Source organism: Manis pentadactyla, chromosome X (genome assembly GCF_030020395.1).
Source record: "Manis pentadactyla isolate mManPen7 chromosome X, mManPen7.hap1, whole genome shotgun sequence".
In the NCBI taxonomy this organism is placed as follows: Eukaryota; Metazoa; Chordata; class Mammalia; order Pholidota; family Manidae; genus Manis; species Manis pentadactyla.
In genome coordinates this window covers 32,529,742-32,556,030 of record NC_080038.1, presented here as the reverse complement: position 1 = coordinate 32,556,030, position 26,289 = coordinate 32,529,742, and the positions used below count along the sequence as shown (strand labels likewise).

Below are 26,289 nucleotides of genomic sequence, written 5' to 3'. Positions count from 1 at the left end.
AAACAACACAGAAATCTTGTATATTGCTTAAGAAGCCCAGAGGTGTGGCAGGTCCTATTACAGCAGCCGACAACAATTCTCTGCCATTGTTTTGGCTCAGCTTCATCATTGTGCTGGCTTTCATCCCCAACAGCAACCAGGAGGACATTTCATCGAACATGTCCAGTGGGAAAGAGAACCTTCCATAAATCTGGGCTATATGTTTGAGTGGGTCATCTTTGGTCTCATGTCCACCTCCAGGCCCAGGATAGCTGCCAGAGGAATATCAGTCAAGGGCTGATTTTGCTGATTAATTATTTTTTTAAAATCGTTGCTGCAGCTGAGCAAAAGTGAGATTTGGGTGGTATGGAAGAGAAATGTATGCTGTAAGGCAACCAATGGTGCTCACCCCCGGACAAGCCCCAAAACAGGTGACAGAGCCAGAGAGAATGTGAAGTCTGGGTGTGTTTTCATGCATTGAGGCCAAATGAAATGACATCCTCTTAATAAAGACAGAGCCCACCAATGAACTGCTGACATGAATAGTCACTGAAATTGAAGATCTCTCACGTAGGCTAATACCCCAGACATTTAACAGTATGTTTTTAGGTGTGGGAGATCAAGTAGGAATTTGTTAATGAGATCTTTTTTGTGGGGGGAGTAGATACTATGAACCACGTCCTCTTTTATGTTTGGCTGAATTTTTCCAAAGTTAGAAAAATCTAAGGTACAAAATGATCAGCAAAGACTTATTTTGTGCTTCCATACTGTCAGTTTATCTTTGCCATTTGCAATCACTGTTGATAGCTCGATTTTACTAGTATCAGTTCTTCCCTCTTCATTGCATTAAAACCATCACTAAATCTCAGTGATTTGTTCTCCACAAAGAACATTTAAAATACTCTTACTCTCTAACAGTTGAAGCCTGTGTCTAGGTATTTCCCACCACTCCTTCGTTCTTGGTCTGAAGAAGAATAAATACATTTGAGCCTCTTGGGTGAACCTGGAATGTTCTGGTAGTAGGCAGATGCCTCTTTCCAGCTTACAACTCATGCGTGGAGGCCATCATTAGGATTGTCATGTGCCTTCTGGGTGCATAGCACCTTTAGGAGTACTGAGAGACCAACCCCACCTCAATTAACTACACACTTCAATGGCTTCAATGTGGATTGTGGAGCACTGTTGGGCATCAGGCTGAAAATATTGATTCAATACAATTTTACACTCTGCCATTTTTCAATTTTTTTTTATCTAAGGCCAACCTACTCAAATAAATAAACACACAGAGGAACAATAAATCTGCTGCTTCCCAAACTCCAAGTTGCTAACTTTCCAGATCAGTTCCTTCTTTGTAGCCATCATAATTTTTAAATTTTTTCTTTGGCTTCCATTTCCTTCTGAAACCGATTAGCAGAATCTCAAGGTGATTTTGTGGTTCATACTAAATAACTGCAATGCAGTTGACATATATTTACCAATATCAAAATCCTTTTCACATTTCAAGGCCAAGCACAAGTGTTGCCTCTCCTTTGAGACCATTCCTTCAATTTCTATCTTATTTATAATTAATTACTTCTTCTAGACTCCCACAAAATATCAACCTACACCTCTGTAGTATGGTGAAAAGTTATTTTAAATGGCAACTGTTCGATAAAATCTGCTACACCATAAATTTCTTACGCTGATAATTTGGGAGGATGTCAAGAAAAAAGGACTACATTCCCTGTCTGGTCTGGTAAATCTCCCAGTTAGGTTTTTCCAGAAGCTAACTCTGAGATGTCTGAGATGTAGATCTGTGTGCAAGTGACTTCTGGAAAACTCTCAGGAGGAAACTGCAAGGGAGGAGGGGAGCAGGGGAGAGGGGCTAAGCAAGGGTGTGGTCCAGCCTTTAGGGGAGGTCCAGCCTCAGCACGATCCCATGGGGCACTCTGAGACAGAAGTCTGTCTTGCCTTCAGGCAAGGCTTTCTGTACCTTGTCGGCCAGTGGCTTGGGGCTGCCCCGGTCGCAGATGCCAGTCCTTGGAAGTAAAGCCTGCAGAACCTGGGAGATGAGAGCACAGTTCCAACAAGGGACCCGAGAGGATCTGAGTGGAGCACTATAGTGTTCCCTACAAACAGTCACTGGAGAGCAGCCCCAGCCAACAATAGGGCCAATGATTATAGTCAGCAATTCTTACGGACCTACTCTATGCCAGCATTGTTCTACGCTCTTGATAATATTAAGCTTATTTAGTCCCTACAGCAAACTTAGGAGGTAGTTACTGTTACTATTTCTGTTTTGTGAAACAAGGAAACTAGATTTATCTGTAGAAGCAACTTATCTAAAATGACACAAAGATTTCATGGTGCAACTAAGATTTGAGTCAACAAATGTGGATGTGTGATTCAACAACAGGCACTCTAAACACCGAGCCACCCACTTAAACATGGCTTCTCAATACGCGCAGCTGTTCAGAATGGCAGAGCCTAAGTCAGCTGGTCTGGGCTCATATCTCGGTAGCTCAGAACAAAATGAGGCAACACTTCTAACATAGGTAGTGCAGAAAAAAACAATAAATATTAGCCACTGTTGTTATTAAACAAGGGAACAAGACCGCAGCTTTAAAAAATCTATTTCCAACAAAGTATCCCTTACATCCATCAACGTCTTTCTTCTGCTAGCCTCAAAAAAGTTGAAAGAAGCAGGAAATCAACAGAGAATAAGGAAAGAAGGGAAGAAAAGTTATCGAGAACAACAGAAACAAATATTCTGAACAAAGTCCTATTCATTATATTCAGTGTTTCTGGGGATCTGGTTATTAAACTGTTTTTTTTTCCTGAAGAGAGAGATTTTAATTCCCCTGAGAATGTCATCAATTACTGGTTAGTTTCTTGTCCCCCAAAACAATCTAAGTTCTTGCAGCACAATGACAAATTTAGCTACTTCTCATGACTGGAATACCAATGCCCAAAATATCACTTCTGATTTCCTTAAAATCTTTAACTGCGTTTTTTTGCCACCTCAACTCTAGGCATAGAAAAATAATTTTAATCGAAGCCTTTGTTTCTTTAAGATTGGTTGAATATCTTACAATAAAGAAAATGAAAACTCTGAGCTCTTAACTATGAAAGGAGCATCAATCAAGAATATTTGAATGTATTTCCAATTTTAGGATCCTAATACCTGTAGGAACACTGAACATTTTTGCAACATGTGAAGATAATCTCACGATAAGTTTTCTCTGCAAAATACAAGATTTTGATTGAAATTTGGGGAGACATATAAGATGCAGAACCTACATGTTGCACAGTAGGCAGTGACTGGGGCTGGTTATTTCTGCTGCTTTATTCAGGGCTGAGATGTAATAACCAACTAAATTTAACAAGAAGGACAGCATAAGCAGCAACCAATCACAAGGGCTGTGGCAGCCACTCAGAACAGTGCTGCCACCAATCGGAACTGATGATGCACCAATCAAGAATGGATGCTGGCTGAAACGTAGGTGACATCATATCTGGGAAACCAGCTAACTATTCACCCTGCCTACAACTCATGTGAAACGCAGCTGTGCCCATATTACTCAACTTTCCTCACACAGAAACTTATTTCAAGAAATTCAGGTGATTTCTGGCATACAGTGGGAACTTTTCACCCTCAGATCCCCTTCTTCCTCTCCCAGTTTTGGGGGAGGCCAATTCCCAGTAAGACTGCCCTGAGAAAGACACCAGAAAGAAATAATAACTACTATTTATTGTGCACTTAGGTACCAGGCACTGCACACGTATTATCTCCCTTAATCTTTGCACCTATGAGAGGGGCACTACCATTATCCTGGTTTGACTGATGAGGAAAGCAAGGCATGGAGAAATTGAGGAACTTGTTCATGGTCACATCCAGATAACACATCCCAGAGCTGGTACTCACTCAGGCAGTCCTTCCACTTACCTACTAGTTTTGATAGTATTAGCAAATGGGCATTCTTATTCACACCGTGTTATTCACTCAATTCCATCCTTCCATCTGCCTAAATGATAAAGTACCAAAGATGTTCTCTAATATTTGGGCTACTTCCAGGAACCCATGAAGTCATTGTCCAACATTTGTCTCCACTGTGGTTGCAACTGTCCCATTTCTGATCTAAATGGCTTCAAACAAATAGACAGCAGTCAAGGAGGGCAGACAAAATAAAAGAACATTACCTTATTCTCTTGTCCTCCACTTTTTTCAAATATTCATCTCTCTTTAGGACTCCCAGGATCATTTCCTTCTCATGATCTAATAAAAATGACAAATTGATGAACTCCGAGTTCCTAGACATGGTATTTCAGCAGCAGCTCTGAATAGCAGTGGTAGAATCTTGCAGGTGAACAGATAACCACAATTCTTAAGGCCTCCTGCACAACCCCGAGTCGCTCAGACGTTGGACGTAGAGCACTTTTCAAAAAGTCTCTGAAGAACTGCCAATGGTACTTAGGTATTCTGCCACGCACACTGAAAACAAGCTCCACTGGGAATACATTCCAAGAAAGTCATTGTTTTAACTGAAAAAGTTTTCCCAAGCCTTTGAGGTGAGGTTCAGTCAGGCAGCAGCTGAGTTTCATTAATGATGCACAATGTCAATCCTTCAGAAAGCTACAGGACAGGAATCAGATCCATTGGGCAGAATCCAGAAAACACTGAAAAGGTGGAGAAAACAAAGTTGAGAATAATTAATTAGGCCATTTTCCCCACAGCACTTATAAGAGTATCTAATTCTTGACACATATATTGGTATTTATAATTAGCTTCCTCTACCAGCCAGATCTCCTTATCACCCTTGCAGCTGGCCTGGGTGATCACCACTTGGGGACGTTAAGTGCACAATCTGTACTGTCTACAAAAGGACAGGCCCCTTAAGTGGCTCCATCTGCCTCCCTCCCTCCCCACAGCTAGGACCACTGTGTGAAAAACACTGCTGATAAAACAAATATGAACCAGCGCCACATGTATCAACCCAACTGTATCCCACAAGCATAATGTAGGATGAAAAAAAAGTTCCAGAATAATTCATGCAGTGTGATAGTACACATATGAAGGGCACAACTTGCAACAATGTTATATCTAATTTAGGAAAAGAAACATTTGTAGTATAAATACAAGAAAACTCATGGGAAATTCAGAGATGGGCTCAGAGAGTAGGACAAAAGAATCTCAACTGTAGGGTGATATTTTATTCTCCAGTGTTTATATTTCATGATATACAGGGCTGTTTGTGAGTAACTCTAGGAAGATATTACATATTGTAAAACTGATGTTCTACAACTACCCCCTTGTCAACATAAGGTTGCCAGACCCTGTCCCTCATCCCAACTCTTGAGCACACTCTTTCATTGGCTTGGTACCTGGATTCTCTCCATGTCCCCTTAACAATGATGACTGTCAGAGTGACCTACCAGGATTTGTGATGTGGCATCCTCCCATGGTGCTGCCCCTCAGCATCCCCCAGGTCTATGAACTACAGTCTCTGTGCAAGTTACACTTGGTCTGCTTGGTTCTAGCCAGGTTTCTGAGCATAGTGAGATACTAACTCCAAGACTGCTTTGGGGCCTCCCGGCAATCATAGGGTTAGGCAGATTTGTCCAGAGACAAATCTCAGGACATCTGAAACGACAGGATCTTATCCACAGCCTGGCTTCCCAAAGTCCTCATGGTTTATTTTGTATATGATACACCAAACCACAGCTTTCCTGCAATGACTCTGAGCTGAACTGCTGCCTACAGACCAAGAGCTAGCCCCCTCAGAAAACAGCCCTGCTCAGTACAGACTTTCTAGATTTACTCCAGGCCTGGCTTCTGTCTCCAAAGCCCTAGAGGCAGCAGGGACCAGAGAGCCCCGAGGTTGACATGAACAAGAAGCAACAAGGTTAAGAGCAAAAGGGGCTTTTCAGTAAGATGAATGGTTTGGATTTTGCTTCGTCAACTGCGATCTCATCAAAGAACACAACTGGTTTTTCCATGCCTTGTCTGTTTTTATGATGAAACGGAAAAACCAACTGGTAACTCAGTGAATGAATATGTCACCATTATAGCCAGGTTCACTTAAGACATATTTTGTATTTGAAATGTCAGATTTCAAATGTCCTATGTAAAATTGTAAGGAACTGTATCTAGAAATTATTCACAGGGCTGGAAACCACAAAAATGGTTGATCTGAAGCTTGTGGTTATCCTTGCCTTCAGCTGTAAATGCAAGGCTGCCCTCTACGAATCCAAGAGCCTGCCCTGTGAGGAGAATACAGCGAGGGTGGTAACACCATGGGGCAGCACATGAAGGGGACAGAGAAGACTGGAAATCAAGCAAGGACATAAGAGGAATCAAATTACCCTGTGAGAGCTTAATTAACAGGATCAGCCCTAAGTGGATTTTTGCTCATCTGCACCAGGACTGATAGAGCTGATGTGCAGAGCAGTGGCCAAGGGGATAAGAAGTAGCTAAAACTTTATCAAGAAAATCAGGATGTTCTCTCCAGGAGCGAGGACTGGATTGTGATTATAATTAAGTAAGATGGAATCCAATTGAGGATAACACAGTCCTTCTGGAAAAACACCGGGCGGAGAAGAGGAGACAGTGAGCCTGGGCATAAAGGAGATCTGAGAATCTAGATGCCAATGACGTCCATTCAGACTCTGATGGGAGGAGAAGCACTCATGCTTTCAACTGAAAATAACCTATTTATTTCCCACAGCACATGTTCGGCGTTGAGTGATAGAGCTTCAGTATGGGAAATTTTCATGACCTTAATTCCTCAGATCATATGACTATTTCCTCTTGCTTGAATTTAAATTCCTTCTGGACACTTCTGATTGTAAGGTGGCTTGCCATACAGCTGTCCCTTCAGGGACTGGATGGATGGGTCTGCCAGTGGAACCCTCTGTGTTTGCTTGAGTTTGAACCTGTGTCTGATCTGTTCTCTGTAAGCCTACCAAGTCAAATTTCTGAGCCTTTGGAGAACCAGCATCTGGGTTGTGATGACTTCACCTAAGTGTGTATCATTTTTTGATGCCTCTTTCAGCTAGTTCATAGGCCCTCCTGGAGAATCCCTTACCCATTACACAGTTTAATCAAATATCAAATGGGGAAAAAGATAAAAGTAATCATGAGCACATTTTATTTGCTGTCAACTCTCGTTCTTTTAGTGTGCCCATTAAACACTAGTCAGATTAAGAGGGAGAAATTCATTTTTATTTTATCCTTCAATACCTTCATTTAAACAGGTATCTCTCCTCAAACATTTTAGATGAGCATGTTTCCCTCTCTGGCCAATAGCCTTGCTGAACTGAGTGAGACTCCTTGAAAAGATGTCAGAATGGTTTGTATGCCATCTGCTGCCTTTTGGCAGCTGTGGACAGGTTATCAACTCTGCTAGGCATCACAAAAGATGCGATAATCAAAAATTCTCACAGCATCGCACCAAGACATGAGTCTTTTTAAAAAGCATCTAGTCTTGAATAACACACACTTAAAAACAGTAAGGGTAGAGAGTTGAGCCAAAGGCAAGGGCATATATGAATATTTCTCATGGAGGGGTATTTGAAATGCCAGTTTTAAAATGGAGTATTTCTAGATGTACTCTTAGGATGAAATTAATAAGAATTAAATTAATTTCCTCTTTGCCTGTTACCACGTGACAATACAACAGGGAGATTTTCAGCACAGTTAGAGGGATGTTTATGGTGCTTAGAATACAAGATAAACAGCATCTCCAAAATTCACCTGGGTGTGCCTTTCAAAGAGATGATCAAACAAGAAACCACATGACTGTCAAAGGTAAGAAGTGCCAGAGAGGTAAAGACGCTGGGTTGGCGGTGGGGGGAACTAAGTGGTTCTTTCACGATGAACTCCAAGCTGAAAGACTCAAGGGCAGATGATATGGAATTGCAGGCATTTATTTTCAACAGAACAGTTTCTTCTCACATGGGCAACACTGTGTGGCATATTCTGGGGGAGCATGGTAGTTCCATTTTTTTAAATATTTCACAAAGGTATCGATTCTCCAAACAATAATAGGATCAACCAACCAACAATACCATCAGCTTTATAGTGCTGCTCCCAGAGCAGCATCCTCAGAATGTTCCACAGAAAAACAGCTATCCTTTCCATCACTCAACTAATCCTTATGATGGCCTCACAAAATAAATTCTACTACCCCCATTTTAAAGCTGAGAAAACTGAGGCACAGAGAAGTTAATTAACATGCCCCCCAGTCACCCAGGTAGTGAGTTAACTCAGAGCAGTCTATTTTCAGGGACCCTGCTTCTAACCATTATATGTGACTGCCTCTCGGCACCTCCATGGAACAACAGTATCCTGGGAGATGTTATCAGATATTCTACAGAATATTTTAAAGTTATTCAGTCTAACAGAATTTTGGATACGTTGAGTTAAACCAAATTAAATATTTCTTCTTCTGTATAACTTCTCAGGGTCTATAATGTTCTCATGCCTGTGGTGCATTTTCACAGAGCCCTCAGTTTGGGAAAAGATATTTAACATTATTGATTCTTATCTTGGCATCATGTATGTTGATATTTTTAAAGAGAAGATTTTTTTTCCCTACTACTTTTTGAAGACGAGTTCAATCTTTCAAAAACTTGTTGGGAAAAAACCTAAATAAATGCAAGAGAAAAGAAAAATTAGAAGATACACATATCATATTTGGTAGTCACTCTAAGATGCTTTTTGACTACCAAGACCTACAAAAATCTGTATTGCCACCCCAAAAATTTCACAGAATAGACCATACATAAATTAAAAATATATGTAAAAAGGAAGCCACGGCAAATAAAATTTAAAAAAAAACAAGACACAGGCTAGGAGAATAAGATTGTTCCGTGTAAATCAGGAGAAAGATTAATATTTAGAAAATATACATAGCTCCTACAAATCATAGGAAAACAAACCAATAAAATAAGGGATAAGAAATAAGAGCAGGCAATCCGCAGTGTTGGCAGTGCACAAGCAATTCATATAAACATGAAAAGATGCTTACTTAGCTCACTAGTTATACAAATGCAAGTTGCAGCAAGGAGAAAACTTTTTAGCTTTCTCATTAGATTATGAAAATGTAAAAAAAACACAAAAATCCATGTCATCCACTGTTTGGTGCAGGTATGTGGAAATGTGCATGCCCCTGACCCCCTGGTAGAAGTGGAAATAAGTTCAACCCTTAGTTGACAGAAAACTCTCCATGGGTCTCTCCCATTTCTACGTGTCTTGTGAGCAGAGGCACTAACTGGCCTTTTGTTCTGGACAATCCCTCCAAGGATGTCTGCTCAGCGGCCAGCCTTGAAAGAAATAGTGTCTGTCTCAGGAGCAAAGGGCAGATTTACTTAGAACTTATTTAATAAAGCAGAAGTCTGTCTCAGGGCAGAGGGAAGACCTGCCTGCAGCCCACTGTAAAAAAAAGTGTGGGTTCCCCAAAGTTCAGGGTTGCCCAGCTGCTATGCAAATCCACCACATGCATGATTTCCACCTCGGCACCTGGGGCAAGGGGCAACCAGTACAAACCTGAAGCTCCTGAGGCATGCCGTGCTGTGGGTAAGCAAGGCTACCGGGTCTGACCCAGGAGCAGCATGCCTTCAGCCACCAGACAGGAAGCTGTGAAGTGTTTACTTGTAAGCTTGAAAGTAGTGTAAAATCTCAGAGCCTTCACAGTTCTTGTCACCCTTTTAGAGGATGAGTTCAATCTTTCAAAACTGGTCAAAGGGTACAAAGTTTCACTTATGCTAGGAACAAGTCCTAGGGAGCTAACGTATAGCATGGAGCCCAAAGTTACCAATACTGTGTTGTATACTTAAAAGTTTGCTAAATGTCCTTATCATATACACATATATACATGGGGTGGGGTGGGGGGTGGAGGCTGTGGCTATGTTTATTATGGCATTGCTTGTGGTGATGGTTTCATGGGTATATACTCACCTCCAAACTCATTACACTGTATACATTAAATATGTACAGCTTTCTGCATGTCAATCATACCTGAATAAAGTTTTTTTAGGATAAGCAAGTTTTTGGCCATTTTAAAGAATTTGTCTTATAAAAAATTAACACCTGTGTATGTGTGAGGCTAATGTGTATTCACTGTAGCATAATTATCAAGAGTAAAAATTTTGAAATGGCCTAATGTTACAGCAATACTATGGTTTGATATTAAAGTGAGGTATCTAAAACTATGTATACTAAGAGGGTATTATGCTAAGTGAAATAAGTCAGTCAGAGAAAGAAAAACACCATATTATTTCATTTTCATGTGGAATCTAAAAAATAAAACAAACAAAACAGAAACAGACTCATAAACAGAACAGACTGGTGGTTGCCATAGGGGAGGGAAGTTGGGGAATGAGTGAAATAGGTGAAAGGGGAAAAAAATTAGAGGGAATGTTTGATAGCTTGAGCTGGGCGATGGTTACATGAGTGTATACCCATGTCAAAATTCATCAAGCTGTACACTAACATTTCTGCGTTTTGTTGTATGTACCTCACTATAAAAAATTTTAAACTAAATAAAAATATGCATCAACAAGAAATAGCTACATCACCAGTTGAAAATAGGTAGATGTTTATGCCTTTAAATGTGCATGTGTCTAATGCAATGTAATCGCTATATACAAATACATGATATATGCAAATGCACAAGAAACGGCACAAAACGATACATACTGATCTGTTAATCATATTGTCTATAGGGATGGGAACTGGACTGTCAGGGCTTACAGAAGAGATGAGAGAGATTTATTTCCACGTTGTTTATTATTTTAGAGATGTTCATGTAATCATGTATTATTTATGTCTTAAAATTTTCAAGAAGCAATAAGTTATGGTGGCAGCCTGGAGTTACAAGCAAAAGAGAGAGAGAAATAAAAACTAATTTTAAGAATTTGATCTTAGAAGAACACAGGTGACATTGCTAGCTGTCAGGAAGTTGGGGAGATGTGCTGGCTATGGTGAGCAATAATGGATTCTGGTCTCAGACATGCTGTGAATGAGGTGATAGACCCTGGCTCTTCAGCATCACCGTTTCCTGCCCCTGACTCTGGCTTTCCTGTATGTGACTTCTCTGAAACACAGATTTGGAGATTGCCACTCCCATGCTCAAAATCATTCAATGTTTTTCCTTTGTTCTTCAGAGTTCAAAATTGTTTAGTATGGTTTTTAAAAAAAACCCTTCATGATCTGGCTCTCGATTACCCCTCTGTCATATATCTCCCCTCCAACCACACTCCATGCTTCATTCTTCTAAAGAAACATGATCTTCTTCACCTCCGGATTGTTCTACTTGCAAGGCTCTGCCTGGAATACTCTCCATTCCACTCCTCATCTTCTAACTCCTAAGGTTCCACAGGGTCCTGCTTAACTGCCTTATTCTTAGTCTAGTTTACACATCTGTGATCGTTTGAATGATGGCCCCCCCAAACACTCATGTCTCGTTGCCAGAACCTTTGCAGATATGATCAAGTCAAGGATCTTGAAATGGGGGGATTATCCTGGATCATTCAGATGGGCCCAATGGAATTGTGAGGGTCCTTAGAAGAGGGAGGTAGTAAAGTTAAAGTCAGAAAAGGAGGTGTGATGACAGCAGTAGAAGTTGGAGTGATGGCCTTTGAAGATGGAGGAAGGGGCCATGAGCCAAGGAATGGAGGCAGCCCCTAGAAGCTGGAAGAGGCAAGGAAATGAAGCCTCCAGAAGAAACACAGTCCTACCAACACCATGATTCCAGCTTCGTACAACATATTTTGGACTTCTAATGAATGAGATAAAAAAATAAAACATTCAAGAAGCAATGCCTAAAATAAAAACTGGAGGTAAAGCATCTCATCTCAGGTGAGAACACTGGATCAGCCTGAGTTGCTCTATGCCAAAATGGAATGGGACAAAGAAACTCAACTCTGGGTGGACACTTGGGATGGAGAAATTGGACACTATTCTAGTTGAGTGCGAGCCCTTGCAAGTGCTCATGGATTCAGAGTGGAATGTACCACTGAAACCACTGTACATGACATTAGGGTGGCCTCCTTACCATGGATGCCTTCTTCTTAAACCTGTGGTAGGTTCTGTTTAGTCACACAGTCAAACCTCTTCCTATAATTCTGTGTTACACAATTACATAAAACATGCCACTTTTAGAACAGATGCATGCAAAAGGAACAGAAAATACATTACACTTCATTTCTCAAAAAAAAATTCACCAGGGAGAATATGAGGACGAGAAAAGGATTGGTCATACAAGACAGAGGAAGAAGAACAATGACTGGAATTTCCTTGGAAATCTTCCATAGAAGTAGAGCTTATTAGTGCCAAATACAACATGTGTACTTACTCCTTCCTGTTTAAGTTATCTGTTGCTCAGTTACACACTACCCAAATTCATGTATTTAAAAAAATCTTTATCATTATATTTTACAGCTCTGTGGGTTGACTGGGCTTGACTGGGAAGCACTAATTTTGACTGCTCTCATGAGGATGACACCCTCACATCTCTAGCAGCTGATGTCAGCGGATGGCCACAACACCTAAATAAGTGGCTTCTCCCTCATGGTGGCTCTCAGGGTAGTCAGACTTTTTACATGGCAGTTGTCTTCCCCTAGAACACGCATTCCAAAGGCCTAAGCAGAAGCTGCAAGGTATCTTAAGACTTGGGGAGTCCCAGAACAGTACTCTTGCTCTGTTTTATTTGTCAAGCATATCACTAAAGTCATCTCTGATTAAAGAAGGTGAATTAGATTCCAATGGAATGGGAATATTGAAGAATTTGTGGCCTTCTTTAAGGTTGTATGTATCACTTCCTAACACATGGGATATATAAGGCTGTGGTTACTAGGAAGTTTGCAGATCAAGGGTCATGTGTTCTTGCTAGGAATGGAGAAACTACAAGTTCACCATACTTCCCTATTTATTTTTACTAGGTCAGTACAAGTGTAGGCACTTCTAGCTATACAAAGAGAAGCAAGCAGAGTTTGAAAGGCTCAGTTGTTAAGAGATCAGACTATGAGACTTATTATTATTCTACAGAGACAGTGAAGTGGCAGCACAGTTAGCAGACAAGGAAATTATCTGAGACTCTTCTATAAACAAACAGTATCAGGGGTACTGGTAGGTACTGGGAGAAAACTCGTTCCAAAGGTTTCAGGGATTCAGAAAAGGATAATAGGGCAAGAAAGATAATGTTTTCAATGCAGGGCCTGGCAAATAAAACTAAAAGCTCCTCAAAGGGTTTCTGCAGGACTTGGGGATGCCCCATTATTTGTTGCAGAGATCCATAAAGCTTTCTGAGGGATAACCGAGACAATCAATAAGGACTACAGACTCTCTGCCATGAAAAACTATACAAATGTTCTAATAGACAAAGGGCATCTCAGAGGTTCAAACTTTGGTTACCCCAAGGTTTCTAGTCCACAGGGTAAGCTCTGCCACCCCAAAGCCCTCAGAATTAAAGGCAGACTCAGTGTATCCATCCTCTCAGTTGGTGCTGGAGAAGCAGCGGGCTTTAGCAACTAACAGTTAAAGTGCTAATTCCTGAGAGAATAACATGGATAAGGTACTCTACATTTTTGCATCTCAGTTTATTCATCTAAAAAATGAAAATATTAATATCTACGTACTGGTTTGTTGTGAGTGTTAAAATGAATTAATGTTTGTAAAGTGCCTAGCAAAATACTTGGCACATAACAGAAGCTTAAAAGACTTTAAACCCCTCCATCCTTTCTTATACTCAAGTTAAGCAACATGTAATTAAAAGGGATCAAAAATTTCCTCCATTCCCTTTGATTCACAAAATATACACAGGTCTCTTGCTGGCCTCCTAGACTTTCTAGTAAGAATTTACAGACTCCCAATTGCTAAGAAGTCTAAACTACTTAGAAACTCCACAGTTTTATTAATAATGGTAAGATTTTTTAATAATAGTAAAATTCTCATATGTGATGACATGCAGGAAGGGTCATAAGAAGTGAAAAAAGCAGGATATAAAACTACTTATATAGTATGATTTGAATTTTGTTAAAGGAAATACATTCTGAAATATTATAGAAGAAAGAATGGTAGGAAATAAGTAAAAATATTGATCTATCTCTGGGTAGTCATATAATGGCTGTATTTTAATTTCTTCTTTATAATTGTCTTTAGTTCCATGTTACTGCAATGAATGCACATTACTTATAAAATCAGTAAAGCAAAATATGACAAATGTCATTGCTGCCAAAAATATATTTTACAATATTAGCTGTTTCATATGCTATGATACACAATGTATATATTTACTGATTATCATCCTTGCCTACTGAACAAGAAAATAAATCAGTAGTAGAGCCATAAAGGCTTGAGGTTAATAAACAGTTTTTTAAATTCATGAAACCATGTTTAGTCTGGAAAAATAAATAAATGAATAGACAGAATGGGTTCCAGAACATTCCAATGTTCATGCAATAAATGTGTATAAACCCTTGTGTCGGAAACTGTGCTGGGGACAGGGGAGACACAGATGGGCAAAGCATGGGCTCTATTCTCAAGGAGTTTGTCTATTTCCTAGTGGTGACAGGCATAGACATTAAAAAATCAAAAACCAGCCATAAGTGCCAAAGAAACACAAAGAAAAAGAACAATTAGGAGGAGGAGAATGGTCATTCCAGGATGGGAAGAGAGCAAATATGGAAAGTCACAGGAACACATGACTAGTCCAGGGAATAGTGAATAATCCCAGGGCTAGGGTCCGAATGAGTGGTCGAGAGGTGAGAACAAGGAGGGTGCCAGCAAAGGAGGAATCTGGTATCCAAATAAAACATCTGGACTTTATTGAGTGTTTTCAAACTGTGTCTTTGGGAATGGTTTCTTAGGGAACACAGCAAGGCAGGCTGAGTGGCCAAGTCTCCGGCGCCAACCCCAGCTTCAAACTCAGCAGCTCTGCTTTTATCTGTCCTATACATTGGATTTCCTGACAAGATGTTACTTGAAGAGAAAGTTCCGTGACCTTAAAAAGTCTGAAAACTGCTCCCATGCCATCAAGCTGTTGAATGCTTTTAAGCCAAGGAACAGCGCAGTCAGCTTTCTATTTCAGATTTGTGTTTTGAAAGCCATCAGCACGCAGGGATTGTATGAGGGAGGGCAGAGGTTATGTAGACAATGAGGAGGCTCTTGCAGGCATGCCAGGGAGAGATGAGGAACTAAAGCTGTGGCAGTGGGAAAGGAACTAAGGCCATTTTTCTTAGATATTTGGGGATGGTGTCAGTAAACTCCAGACATCAACTAGATGTGGGTGGCAAGGAAGAGGGAAAGAATGACTCAGGTTTCCAGCACACGGCACTGTAAAGGTTCTGAGATTTTAGTGTATATAAAAATCACCTAGAGGGCTTATTTAAAAATAAATACCTCAGGGTCTATCTCCAGAGATTCAAAAGGACTGGGGAAAAGCCTAGGAATTGACAGTAATACTATTACCATAAAGATAGAGAACATAAGACAAAAAAAAGTATAGAGAAAAAAATAAATGAAATTTGGACACATTGAGGTCCAGATGCTTATGAGGCAAACAGCAACAAAGATCTGTCCAGAAGGCATTTGGAATATGGAACTAGAGGTTATCAGAGACGTCTAAACAAGAGGCATTTAACTGGGAATCACTGATGCCTACATGGTGGCTGAAGTCACGTAAGTGAGAACACATAGAAAGAGAAGAGAAGAGGGTCAGGGATTGCACGGTGAGGAATAATGATTTTTAAATAAGGGACAAAGGAACAGAGGAGCTGATGAAAGAGACAAGGAGGTATAACCAACAGTGGGAGACACAGTTGAGTCTAATGAATTGGGAGTCAAGTGTATCACTCAAGAGTCAGTGTAGGCCACCATTAAGTTCAGATTCAATTAACCAATCAAGTAAACTGTTAGAAGCACCTATGGCCCCATGAGGTACCACACCAAAACCAGAATCTCCAGAAAATGCACCATATCAATAAATTCAGCCCAATCCAGTGTTATATCACATCTTCCTTGGCCTATAATCCTAGTTTCTAAATATTGGAATTATTTTGGTGAATCATTTAATTTCCTTCAAGGTCATATTTTGTACTTATCCCCTGGAGTATGCTAAAATCTGACCATAGTTATGGACCTTGTGGTAACAAGGACTATTTGGTGTGGGTGTCGAGAATACATAACCTTTTTATTTACTTATTTGATTTTATTTGATTTCTTCACTTACTCCCATTCACAACTTTACAAGCAATAATAAATTTGTACAGTTATTTAACAGATTTTCGAGAAGTTTACACTTCTGAAAACAGGCCTACTTTAATGTATTCGAATCTCAGGACAACAGGGTTGTACTGGCCATGGCTGCTTTAGGTTATCATGATGACCTCATTAGAAGTATCAATAAATGCATACTCCAAATTATTAGACTTTCTGTAAAATGCCCTTTGCACATTACATATTACAATTTCCATTTCTATACCATGGAGTTTCCAAGTAAAACCAACCAAATAATGCAAAAGACCTCTGCTTACTTTAAAAACGTGCACACACACACATATTTTAGTGTTTGCAAAAAATAATAATAGTTTCAACTCCTGCACTTTTAAAAAATTAAAAACTTAATTTTTCAGAGCAATTTTACATTTACAGAAAATGGAGCAGATAGCATAGAGTTCCATATACATCCTTTCTCCCAAGAATAGTTAACCTCTTGGATCCAGAAAAAATAGACAGACTGAATTCAACCATCAGTCAGAAGATCTGAAGTTGTCATTGACCACGACCAAAGGAAAGAATAGCTCAAGACAGACACCTGAGAGTAAGCCTACAATAGAGGTTACGGTACAGGAGACCACTTGAAGCCTGGAGGATTTTGAAGAGTCACGCATGTTCTAGAGTGAGTATAGTACAGATCCTTTTCACAGGAGTCAAAGTGAGATAGTGTTGGAAGACAAGCAGAAATGTCTTCATATATACAAAATGCATGGTCAGATAGTTCTTGCAAGTTCAGAGCCCTGAACAAACACCTTAAGTGTTAAGTATCTTGAAGGCAGGTGTAAGAAGCCATATTCTACCCATAAATTTGGCTGTCATCCAACCCCAATTAACCAAGCTCTCCATAGGGACTGCAAATTACTCCTGAGGAATCTTGCTTCCAGACTCTTACTGACATGACCCAGCTGAGAAGATACTACTAGGTCCTTGTGGAAATCCACCCATGCTACTCAGGCAGGTAACTTGAAATCCCAGGAAGATCTATTTTTAAATCAAACCTGAAGTTGACCCTCACCTGCCTAGACCTTTCTTCTAGAGGGGGAACTATCCATAAATATAGCCAGCTTGCTGTCCCTCCTGCTTAGGATTCCTACCAGTCTGACTGGTAAAGTCAGGCCTGTCAAATGCAGCAAGGAGCTGTGGGGAGTAAGATGAACATTTACACTCCTCAAAGGCAGTCTTCCACCATGGTCTACACTAGGGACTGACAAACTTCTTTTTCTTCTTCAATGCATATTTTAGGTTTTTTGGTCCAAAAGGCAAAATCACGACTATTTTGTAGATACTTATACAGCAGGAAAGAAAACAAATGACCACAAATATTTTATGGACAAAATTCAAAATATATGATAATGATCAATTGCTGTCTTCTTGGTTTGGGGGTCTTTTTGGTAACACAGATCTACTAATGAGAAGAATGGGATTTAGGACAGATAACATTTTACTTAATCGGGGCCCACTGTCAGTATTCCTATAATCAAAACTGATTATTAGGTCTGACTGCATCCCAGACTTACTAAATTTGAATCTAAATTTTAACAAGAGCCCCACTGATTTGTGTGTACACTGAGAACACATTGGTCTAGAGTTTCTTAAAACTCCTCAGTTACACTACTATTCCCTTAGAGAAGTTAGTGAAAGCTGTGGATCTGAGTAAAGGTTCACAAACCATTTAAAGTCTATTCAAGAACTTCTACAGGGTCTGTGGCCCTGAAGTTAAGATCCTAGGGACTCTGTTGCCAAGCCCACCCCAGAAGAAAAATGTTCTAATATTAGATTATGGTGATGGTGTTCAATCTGTGGATTGTTGGAAGCCGGGGCTGTGTCCCTTCCCCCATGTCTGAACGCAGCATGGGAAAGCATAAGCTTGAGAACAACCGGTGCAGTCCTTGGAAGTTATCTGCCCACAAAAATGTATCTTGTCCTCGAAGACGAGCCAAGACTCCTCACTCTGAAAATAGGGAGACCTTGAGGATGTGTGAAAACACCGCCCCTGCTTCTGGCCTGCCTTCCCCCACTTGCTGGAATGAACAAAGAATACCCTGTTTATGCATTTCATGAGCAACTGATGGAACCCTGCTGAGCCTACCTTTGCCCAGTTACTGCTGACGTCAATACTGTGTTTGATTGCTTATTGGATAATGCCATTTCCTGGAATAGTGAGCTTTTTGCTGTATAAATACCCTAGACCTTCAATAAAGTTTTGCTGGCGACGCGAAGGAGTGTCAGCCCTCCCCAGTTCTCTTGTGCTTTTTTCTGGTCTCCTCACATCCCTCGGTGGGCCTGTTCGACTGTTGCGGCTGGACTGCGACAGTGGATATACCAAAAAACACTCTAAATGGTAGACTGTATGGTTTGTATATTATATCTCAATAAAGCTGATTTTTTTAAAAACCCAAATTAAAGGACTTCTGAGTTTAGCGGAGAGGTATTGTATTCTTAGAACTTCCCGTGGGTTTCCAATGGACAGCTCAACTAGAGAATTGCAAGGACTCACAGTTTGGGAGTCACGAAGCTCTGAGTTCAAATCTAAGCTTTACTGCTTACTGTGTTAAAGAAGCTAAGCTACTTAACCTCTCTGAATCTTTACTTCCTCACATGTAAGGTAGAGATAACAACAATACTCACTTCATGGGGTTCCTGGATCAAAAGGAATTGCTAATGCAAAATGCCCTGTCACATATTCTTGTGCCATGTGAAGTGACAGAATTCCTCAGACATCAAATGCAAAGCCAAAAAAATCACTATATATTTCACATTATCCAAGTCAATCAATCATATCTGTTCTATTATCCATGTTGTATAATTTATATTGGATTGTCTGTCTCCATGATTATACTTGCCTTAGTTCCTTTTCCTTATGGTTCATGGTGATAATGATAGTCAGCACTTGCACAGCACTTATATACAAGTCCCAGGCACTGTTCTAAGGTCTTGGTTGACATAAATGAACTCATTTGATCCTCACATCCACACTTTGAGTTAGTTACTTTTATTTTTCCCACGTTACAGATAGGGAAAACAAGGCAGAGGGAGATTAAATAAGTTGCCTAATGCCACACAGTTCAAGTGGGAGAGCTAGGATTCAAACTAAGGCCATCTTCCTGTAGTGACTGTGTTCTTGTAGAATATATATATGTATATAAGCCAATGAATATATAACATAATACATAACACAGATGCATTATACACACACCCAAGATTTCGTCTTGCTCTATCCTACAACAAGGGCCAGCACTCCCGCTTTCAGAGGTGCACACCTGTACATACCAAAGGACTGTAAAAGATGGACACACAGGCATCCCTGACCAAGGAAAGACAGATTGAGGTAAATGCAGATCCTTTAGTTCCTGAGAAAGGTGGTCTCTGTGACAATGTTATTCAAAGTGTGGTTCACGGACTGGTGCTGGTCTGACACAAGATAGGTACACAAGTGAGAGCACTTTAAAACTTTTATAGGAATATGATATTAACATCAAAAAGGATTGTGTGATCAGTGGACTCACCTCGCTGTACAGGACATTTGACCAAAAAGTTTGAGGTGGCCTGGAAAACAGAGAAACTGGTTCTTTACCACAGACCGGTTGGGAAACAATGGTGGGAGGTGGTCCTCCCCGTGTTTCTTTTTCTTTCTTACTGCTCCTCAAGACTAGGAGTGCTCTCGACCAAGATCAGAGCTTGGAGGACTGAACATCAAGTTTTATCATAAAACAGTGTAGAGAGGATGTGAGATATGACATTGGAGCAGCTTCCCCAACTGAGAAAGGAAATCAAAGCTCCAGCAGTGAAGAGGGTGTGGAGAGGGTGGAGGAATGACATTAGGAAGGGCCTGGTGCTAACTGGCTCCTGCAAGCAGGGTCTGAGGAGCTCAGCTGGGAGAGGGACTGGAAAGTGCCGAGAGGACAGCAGATCTCCTTAGAGATTGAGTTGAGTGAGGATGAGGGACCCACAGAATGAAGACCTCCCCCTTGACAAAAGTTCACAGAGCCCACCAACAAGTGAGACCCTGGGAACAGATCAGTGATAGCTTTGTAGATACCAGTGCAGAATGGGTGAGCCTGTGAACCAGGGAGAAAGGGAGAAATTGAACCAGCAGAAAAAAATATGCTAGGGAGGTACTTTTAGAAGTACTTAACTTGACCAAGGTAACTTGCACAGAGCAGGGACTCTGGTTCAAATCTACACTCTGAAATTTGTTAGCTATAGGATCTGGGGGACCTGACTGAAACAAGGCATGATCTTAGCTACATGGAAAGCACTTATATATTCCTTGGGTCACAGTAAACCTTTGTAAAGTGTGAGCAGTTAGTATGATTATTAGTGGCAGTATTAGACCTACAGCTCATGTTTGCTGACCTAGGTTCAGTAGTTTCCCAATATAATCAACCAAATATAACCCCTAGATTGTATCTTCATTGTTCAGGAACCTCTGCTGTATATGTGAGTGGTGCTAATATTTAGTAAATCCTATTGTGCTTAAGTATAAAGCCAAACATATAACTATTACTCACAAGAACAATGAAAATCAAATGGGAATTCACTTGAAAGAAAAATCAATAGCTGCTTGCTTTGTTGTATAACTGATTTAGAAATAAGCTTCCCATGTCTGGAGCTCAAACTCAGTAAAAGCCAACAAACTTAGATGACAGCTGTGAGTGGTCTGAAGCAGGTCAATTCCTCCCTCTTGAGCATGGCTAATGCAAACAGAACATCTCAGTCTTTTTTTTTTTTGCCATGTTACCGACTGGACTTCCTTGTAGTTATTTTCTTTGGGCTGGTCTCTCAATTACAGGGCAGTGATTCTTTGTCACAAAATGTATCTTAACACATATCTAGTTCTACTCAAAATATGCAACTTTAAAATTATACATTCGTTTGGAAGCACAGACATCTTTGGATATATCAATATTTGTTAAAATTTGGAAAAAATACCTCCTTTCTCTTAGGCCCTACCTAGTTTATACGAAAAGTCATCCTTGATATCCTAACACTTGATTTAAATGAAACTAATTTCAAAAATGCTAACCACATTTGAATCTTAATGTAATTTCATGACAGAAAACTGGAAAGTATCTATACATAGACATTGCTGTCTACACATAGCTCTTGGGAGGATATATTAAAGGATTTTTCTACACTCTGATACTTCAATGAAATAAATGTTTGATATGATCTCTCTTGGTCTCTGTTTGTCAAGTGGGCTGTTGCTGAACTTTCATTTTTATAATGCAGATAAAAGTATGTTTAGATTTAAAGTCTGTTTTTGAACCCTGGAACATCATCACTTGATGGCTATGTTCCAAGTATGATTTCTTTACACACACACACACACACACACACACACACACACACACACACACACACCTCCCATCCCATCTCAACAATATTCTCAGATAAAATATGCCATTTCTATTCTTAGAATACAGTGTCAAATTGAATGACTTAAAAAATTATATTGTTTGGTTTTGTGGATTTTACTTGCTTTGAAATGAAGTATATCCTAGAGTTGCTTTTTTATTCATTTTCTTAATTTCCCTCCAAGCCCTGATACTCTCTTGGGAATATCTGCCTGCAAAACACCAAAATGAAAATACCACTAAAGTCTATTTACATGGACCACAAACCAATAAATGAATTGGATGTGTTGTTAATGTAGGAAAGGAGTGTTTCCTGGCATTCTTTTGGAGAGATTAAATCAAATTATCCTAGATAAGTCAACTGTTGCAAGAACTGGAAACTGCTAAATTAAACTTTAACAAGAGTTATAAATGGCGCTATGCCTACTTGGAAATGAGTAAGGTATTGAAGGATTCAGTGAAGGTAAATCTGATTTTAACATTTTTATTCGGTAGAGAAGAAAATTAAGTAAAAGCCTGTTATTTTTTTAGTTGGCAATGCTTAGAGAAAATGGGATAAAACAAACAAACAAGGTAAGAGAACGTTTAAATGAACAAGAGGTAGTTAAAACAGGAAACAAATAAAATGGTAACTCCAAAAACTGAGCCTGGACTTCCGAAATGTTAGCAAAAATGAAGATGGAAACTAACACACACTCAAGAGACATGCCCATGGCCAGAAACCATGAACTACAGTGCACAGTAGGTGCCCATTTACAAAATAAAACACACTCTAGGAAACAGAGTGTGCCACTATTTGAGACTTTTGATGCTTGCCTACAGAATACAGGATAAGAAAAATCAGACTTTCCTGGCACAGATCTGGAATACTTAGTATAAATCCTCATTTAAGTAATTTTTATATATTATGAAAAACTACCAAACATTTAATACCATTCAACAAGGAAAACTGGACTGGCGACATTTAGCAGCTACCCAAGGCTCCAGAGCCTGACCTCTTACCCACATGCCAGAGCACAGAGATGCTGAAATAGGGCTCAATGGTGGAGCATATGGGCTCTGGTTCTGGGCTGCTGGGTGTGAAACATCTGGCTCCATTATCCATTAGTTAGGCATCATGTCTATAAGCCTAAGATGATCCTTACGTAAATGGGATGGATGATGCTGCTGAAATCTACCTCATGGGGTTATTGAAAAGATTAAATGAGTTGAACAATTTAAAGCACTTAAAACCATCTCTGGAATATTCTAATTATTATTTGTCCTTAACATGAAAAAAGAAAACTCTCATCTAAAGTGAACTACTACACCTTAGTAAATATACATACTCTGGTCAATGATCCTATAAATTGAAGGGAGTAGAATTTCTAAGGTCCCTTGCACTCTGAAATGCTATAACCTATGCTTGTTAAAGAACGAGATTTCTAGACTACAGAGGACAATTAAGTCCATTTTCTTAACACTTGGACATTTAGATGCTGATACTTTGATTCCATGACATACTGACATATTTCCTGACTCTAAAGGGCAAACTATTTACTATTCCTTTTTCTTTAACTGAAAAAAAATGTATCTTGGAGACCCTCATCCCCATCCTTGAGCCCCAGATGGTTGCTCAGAATGTTCAAGCCTCCTCAGTGTGCATTTGCTCAGTTCTGCCCCATTTGGCAGGATCACTTCTGATCTGAGTCATGAGGGATTCAGCCAGGTGCAGGTGTCTACTCTGGGTCTGTGGGTTTCCACCCTTGATGCACCCGATCCTCACGTGGTAACTCAGTTCTAATGACACTTTCCCACCTTGCATGCTGTCCCACTAGTCCCCACCACCACTTCCACACTCATAGAGTGCTTTCTATGTGCCAGACAGTTTTTATGTGTTTTATATCTACTAACCCTTTCAATTCTACAATATCTCTCTGAATGGAAACCACTGTTACCCCCATGTTACAAATAAGGAAACTCAGGAACAGAGAAGCTAACTAAATTTCCCAATTTCATACTGCTGGTAAGTAGTAGAGCTGGGATTCAAATTCAGGTAGTCTGGCTGCCGAGTCCGTGCTCTCAACACTTCCATTAAACTGTCACTGTAGTTAAGACCCAGGGCCCTGCTCCCTGCTCTCAAGTTATCGTTCTATGAACAAAGTTTGCTTTAATATTTATATAGTGCTCCACAGTTGAAATGATTTCACCTTCATGATCTGAAGTGTTCCTTGGGCCATTTTGTGAAATAGGACAAATATGAGGACACTAAGACTCACAGGGAGAGGAAGCCCACAGGAGGCAGTAAACATTAGAAGCAGAACTGAAACCTGGGTCTTTAGCAACCAAGCCTGTATCCTTTCCACCACTCTTAGGATTCTGTTCTCAAAGTTCAGAAAAGAAGACACCCATGAGGTATGGACTGTCTGGTGGAGGGAGGGTCTGATCAAGATCTCGGCTTCTAGGTGGCTCTCAGACTGAGGGAGGAGAGGATGAGAAAATAGGGAATAAAGGAAAAAAATAACAGAAAAGGAACATGGGGAAGGAGAGATGCTAGACATATTATCATGTAAGAAATGAAAGGACTTTGTAGCGGTTTGGGTACTGAGGGCAAAGGAAAAGTTAGAATCGAAATTGACTACATGGTTTCAAATGTTAGAAAACAGGAGATCGTCAGTGCCATTAGCTGAAATACAGATAAAAGTGGAAGTGAGCTGACATAAAAGACAGTGAGTTTGGCTACAACCATGATAAATATTGCATGGCAATTGGACATACAAGTGGAAAAATATATAGCAGATGGAAAGATCTAGAAATGGATACTTGGAGGCATCCACTTGGAGGTGATATTTAAAAATATGGGTTGATGAGCAGTCACAGGCAAGCAAAAGAAGTAATAGATTGTAGGCCAAATGCTAAACCTTTGTGGAAAACCAACACTTAGGGAAAAGAAGAGGAGAAGGAGACAAAAGGGAGTCATTGAATAGATAATAGAGAGTCATGGATACCAAGGAAGGAGAAAATTCAAGAAGTGGAAGGTCATCAGGAATCTTACATAAAGCAAAGGCGTCAAACAGAATGAGGATTTGGAAACATAACTGTCACAGCACTCACCACAATTCAAATGAATTATCTGGGTAAATTAACAATCTTTTTCACCTAGACCAGAGGTAAAGACAGACCTGTTTCCTAATGTAACACCAGTGCCTGGCAGTTCCTGATGCACAGTTGTCACTAAATAAATATTTACTGAATGGATGAATGAATGAGTGAATGAAATTAGATTTCCCAATACCACCACAAGTGACCCTTGGAAGTACAGTGACAGTAAAGTTATGGAGGGAGATGTCATGTCATAGGGGAACTTAAAGAAAGTGGAATTTCAAAAGAGGGAAAGTGGATAGAAGGCAGTAGGGACAGCTTTTATTAACTACCTCCCAAAGATGTGTTTTTGCTAAAAGGAGACAGAAATGAGATCAACTGAACTTCCTATCCAGTACACTATATAGTTATCAAATTGTGTGCCACTAACAGCTCTGCCTGACTTCCAGATATCTTCCAGAACATAAGGGAACCACTACAAGTAAGGGAAGCAAGGGCACCACCTGTTCTATTACAGCTGACTTCAGTACCAACAGAAGTGTAGGCACGAGGCATGATGGGAAGATGTGGAAAAAGCATGGTAAGGAAATGATGACACTACCCACAGAAAGACAGAGCCAAGAATGGAACCAAGTTGGAGAGAAGTCAGAGTCCTGTGAAATCATTCCAAATATGGGAATGTGTGTGTGTGTGTGTGTGTGTGTGTGTCTGGGGGGAAGCGGGGTGAATGTGAGAGCAAGAGCACATACGCAAGCAACATATGGGATGTAGTTACAAGAAAATTCTAAATAGAGAGTTTTAAAGACTATTTGCTGAGTGTTTACATATGCTGGCAAAATAGTCACAACATATGTCACTGTATAACAGAACTTAGGTAAAACAAACTGCTCATTTCACATATTAAAGATGCACTTCCTCTTCCTTTCCCTAACATACTAAGTGATTATAACAAAGGAGTTTCAACAAAAATACTAAATGTGGCTCCAGGACACAAAGACGTAGATGTAATTATTTCCTAAACCTATTAGGAGACTTCATCAAACCTGAATAAACTGAATGACAATACAGCTAATCCCCAAACTCCAGCTAGCAGAGAATTTCAGAAAATCCTATGTACATAGAATAAACATGATTTGACAACAAAAAGATATTTTCTCACCTTTTCCATGATATTAGTTGTCCGTATGTAAATATACATGTATATGTGTGTATATACACTCAGGGATATAGAGATCTATTTAAGGATTTCACTCGAGTCCAAGTGAATATCTTCATATACTTACGTCATGGGGTGTAAATAACAGTCTTGTGTTTAAGCTGTTGTCTAAACAACATATAAACAACTTACTAGAAAGTAAAAAATCAAACACTCAATTCCTGTGCTTAAAAGGCATTTCAAAGAGGCTCAAAATTAAGTTGTATTTTACAATTCGTTATCCTATATAAGTAATATTTTCTACTCATGATTTTGAATGCATTAAATGGATAACTTTTTCTCCAAGTATACAGTTTGAAATTTAATCATGCAAAATGCATTTTTCACTTAAATGAGGAACATGGTGTTGCTAATTAAATGATCTCTACTAAAGAGAAATGTTTAAAAACCTGATGCATCTT

At 39.8% G+C, this 26,289-nt stretch overlaps 1 protein-coding gene across 3 annotated transcripts in view; it reads right to left on the bottom strand.

Moving 5' to 3' along the window:
• SYTL5 (synaptotagmin like 5) overlaps window positions 1–26,289 on the bottom strand; it is a 242,297-nt gene that overhangs the window by 97,508 nt on the left and 118,500 nt on the right. For all 3 annotated transcript variants that reach the window (XM_057495496.1, XM_057495498.1, XM_057495497.1), the window contains exon 2: window positions 4,159–4,635. In XM_057495496.1, coding sequence (XP_057351479.1) covers window positions 4,159–4,277 — 119 coding nt within the window. In that variant the 5' untranslated portion in view covers window positions 4,278–4,635. The remainder of the gene's footprint in view (window positions 1–4,158; window positions 4,636–26,289) is intronic.